Raw genomic sequence first — 3,237 nt, 5'->3', positions numbered from 1 at the left:
ATGTTATTTAACAAAACGTTCAGTTATGATGGAGAAGAGAAGCCTTTTTACAATTCCCACTTCCATACATGTGTTTTATTTATTAAAGAGTTTTGTTAATTTTTTTGTACAAAATTAATTTAAACATGGTTGAACACCTAAACATGTGAATTCTTTGAATACAAAGTCTCCGAAATTTATAACATTTCCACAAAATCGTTAAATTTGTCGTGAAAGGATAAATATTAGGATATCAGGACTCGTTGTAGTCTATATATTGATTTACTCTTTCTATGTTCTTTAAGTATTTCATCATTTAATTAAATATTTTCCTTTCCATCCTTCTAGGTACAAAATCGAAGTAGCCGGCAAGAGTCTTCCCTCCTTAACCAATTTGGATAAGGGTCGTTATGGCGTTATAGTCTTTGAAAATCTCGATAAATATTTGCACATGGACAAATGGAATCGTGAACTCTTAGACAAATACTGTCGCGAATATTCCGTAGGCATTGTGGGTTTTGTAAGTCCAAGTGAAGAGACTCTAGTGGCGGCACAACTTAAAGGATTTCCTCTCTTTGTTCATACAAATCTAAGACTACGTGATGCCAGTTTAAATCCGGCTTCACCTGTACTGCGTTTAACTAGGGCTGGTGAAACAGCTTGGGGTGCCTTACCCGGTGATGATTGGACGGTTTTTCCAACATAATCATTCCACATATGAGCCCGTCGAATGGGCTCAGCGTAATAGTCAAGATTATCCTTCAGATGCTGGCGGACAAGTCCATCTGCCTTTGTCCACCGTCCTACAAGATCATGGTCAATATGATGGCATAAAGCGCATATTCTTTGGCAGTAGTTTGAAATTTTGGCTTCATCGCTTACTGTTTCTAGATGCCCTATCCTATTTAAGTCACGGTCAATTAAGTTTGAACTTGGAGCGCATGATTTTAGTGGATATAGATGATATATTTGTGGGTGAAAAAGGCACTCGTCTTAGGCCCGATGATGTTAGAGCTTTGGTGGCTACACAAAAAATTATAGCTGGCATGGTGCCTGGTTTTCGCTTTAATTTAGGCTTCTCAGGGAAATACTATCATCATGGTACTAGAGAGGAAAATCTGGGTGATGATTTTCTACTGCAAAATGTTCAAGAATTCAATTGGTTTTCACACATGTGGAAACATCAACAACCGCATTTGTATGATAATGTCACACTACTCATGTCGGAGATGCAACTTAATCATGCCTTTGCCGTGGAACATAACATACCCACGGACTCGGGTTACTCCATATCGCCACATCATTCAGGTGTCTATCCCGCCCATGAAATTCTCTATGAAGCCTGGAAGAAAGTTTGGCATATAAAGGTGACCTCAACAGAGGAATATCCACATTTAAGACCGGCCCGCTTAAGAAGAGGTTTCATACATCGCAACATAATGGTGCTGCCGCGTCAAACATGTGGTCTCTTTACCCACACCATGTACATAGATCGTTATCCTGGAGGTAGAGATAAACTGGATGAATCCATTCAAGGTGGTGAACTGTTCCAGACTATAGTCTATAATCCTATTAATATCTTTATGACACACATGTCAAACTATGGTTCCGATCGTTTGGCTCTGTACACCTTTCAGTCGGTGATTAAATTTCTACAATGTTGGACCAATCTCAAATTGGCCTCAGCTCCTCCCATCCAATTGGCCGAAATGTACTTTCGTCTACACCCCGAAGAGGTAGATCCCATATGGGGTAATCCCTGCGATGATCCCAGACATCGTAAGATCTGGTCGAAAACCAAAAGTTGTGATTCCCTGCCAAAATTCTTAGTTATTGGTCCACAAAAAACTGGCACCACCGCTTTGTATACATTCCTCTCAATGCACTCGGGCATTGTTAGCAACATACCCAGTCCAGATACTTACGAAGAGGTACAATTCTTCAATGGCAATAATTACTATAAAGGCTTAGATTGGTATATGGACTTCTTTCCCGCCGAAGTGAATACCACTGTAGCACCCAATTCCAGTCCACGTTATATCTTCGAAAAGAGTGCCACCTATTTTGATGGCGAAATGGTGCCGAAACGCGCACACGCTTTACTGCCACATTCGAAAATTGTAACGATTTTAATATCACCAGCTAAAAGAGCTTATTCATGGTATCAGCATCAGAGGGCCCACGGTGATACTATTGCAAATAATTATAGTTTTTATCAGGTAGGTAACGAAAAAAACTTGATTTGTTTTATCCATTAAACACTTAAAATTCTACAAATTTAATTGGTCTTTTTTAAAAAGGACAATTTATTTACTAGTGAAAAAGAATGTAATTTTAATTATTTGAAGTAGTTTTATATTGTTATTTTACACCCAAAGATAGAGTAAATATTTATGTACGTAATGTTTAGAGAAAAAATTGTGTAAAAAAAAAAAAAAAAACAGAAAACAAACCCAAAATTAAAAGTACAATTTAATAATGATACCAAAAAGTTAAAACAACACTTACGTTAAAATCAGATCATTAAAGGAATGTTTTCATTTATGTTACAAGAAGGGCCTGGATAAACTTTCACAAACAAGTTCTTAACGCCAAACTGATCAAAGCTTTCGATCAATAAGACTGTAATCAAGCTATAACAACTAATTATTTTGGCATACCTATAATCCTTTTATAATCTATCAACAAATCCTTTTAAATAACATTGTCCAAAACAATTCTCTCAACTTCTTAATTTTCCCCAAAATTGTCCAATAAATTTCTCTCATTATCAACTCCCCTCCACCTCTTTCACTATGCTTTCGGAAAATTCCAATAAAATTCAACTTGTTAATTCTTATACAATCATTATTCTGATGTAATTAATTTACTTTGAATGGATTTCCTTTTTATCCTCATTCCCACATTTCTCACATTGATAGAGACTAACAATAACGAAAAAACTCTTTGCCACAAATTTGTGGAATAATTGAGAAAACTTTGTTACAACAAAACCGCAGTAGCAGCAGCTTTTCTAAAGAATATAATACACAAAAAAAACATGGTCAAGTGTATACTTTTGATGAATAATCAGACCTTCTTAAAGGTGGCTTCACTAGGGGGGTAGTGAGGTATTCGACAAGAGATTTGTCTTCTTACTCACAGTACGATGTAACATGTTGTGATGGCACTAAACACAATATAGAAGAGATTTTAGTTGTCCCTGTAACTGAAGGACATGTAATGAAGGACTGAATATCTAATGTTTATAATGTGTAT

At 36.4% G+C, this 3,237-nt stretch overlaps 1 protein-coding gene across 1 annotated transcript in view; it reads left to right on the top strand.

The window, feature by feature from the left end:
- Positions 1–327: 327 nt before the first annotated feature.
- LOC119604754 (bifunctional heparan sulfate N-deacetylase/N-sulfotransferase) overlaps positions 328–3,237 on the top strand; it is a gene marked incomplete at its 5' end in the record, with an annotated part of 16,395 nt that continues 13,485 nt past the window's right edge. The window contains 2 exon segments of the mRNA XM_037957567.1: positions 328–673; positions 675–2,198. Coding sequence (XP_037813495.1) covers positions 328–673; positions 675–2,198 — 1,870 coding nt within the window.

This window comes from Lucilia sericata, unplaced genomic scaffold (assembly GCF_015586225.1).
Source record: "Lucilia sericata isolate MDLA Ls3-8-SP2 unplaced genomic scaffold, ASM1558622v1 Contig000426F_arrow, whole genome shotgun sequence".
Taxonomy (NCBI): domain Eukaryota; kingdom Metazoa; phylum Arthropoda; class Insecta; order Diptera; family Calliphoridae; genus Lucilia; species Lucilia sericata.
The sequence above is the reverse complement of the archived record's forward strand: the minus strand, read 5'-3'. Positions and strand labels throughout refer to the sequence as shown.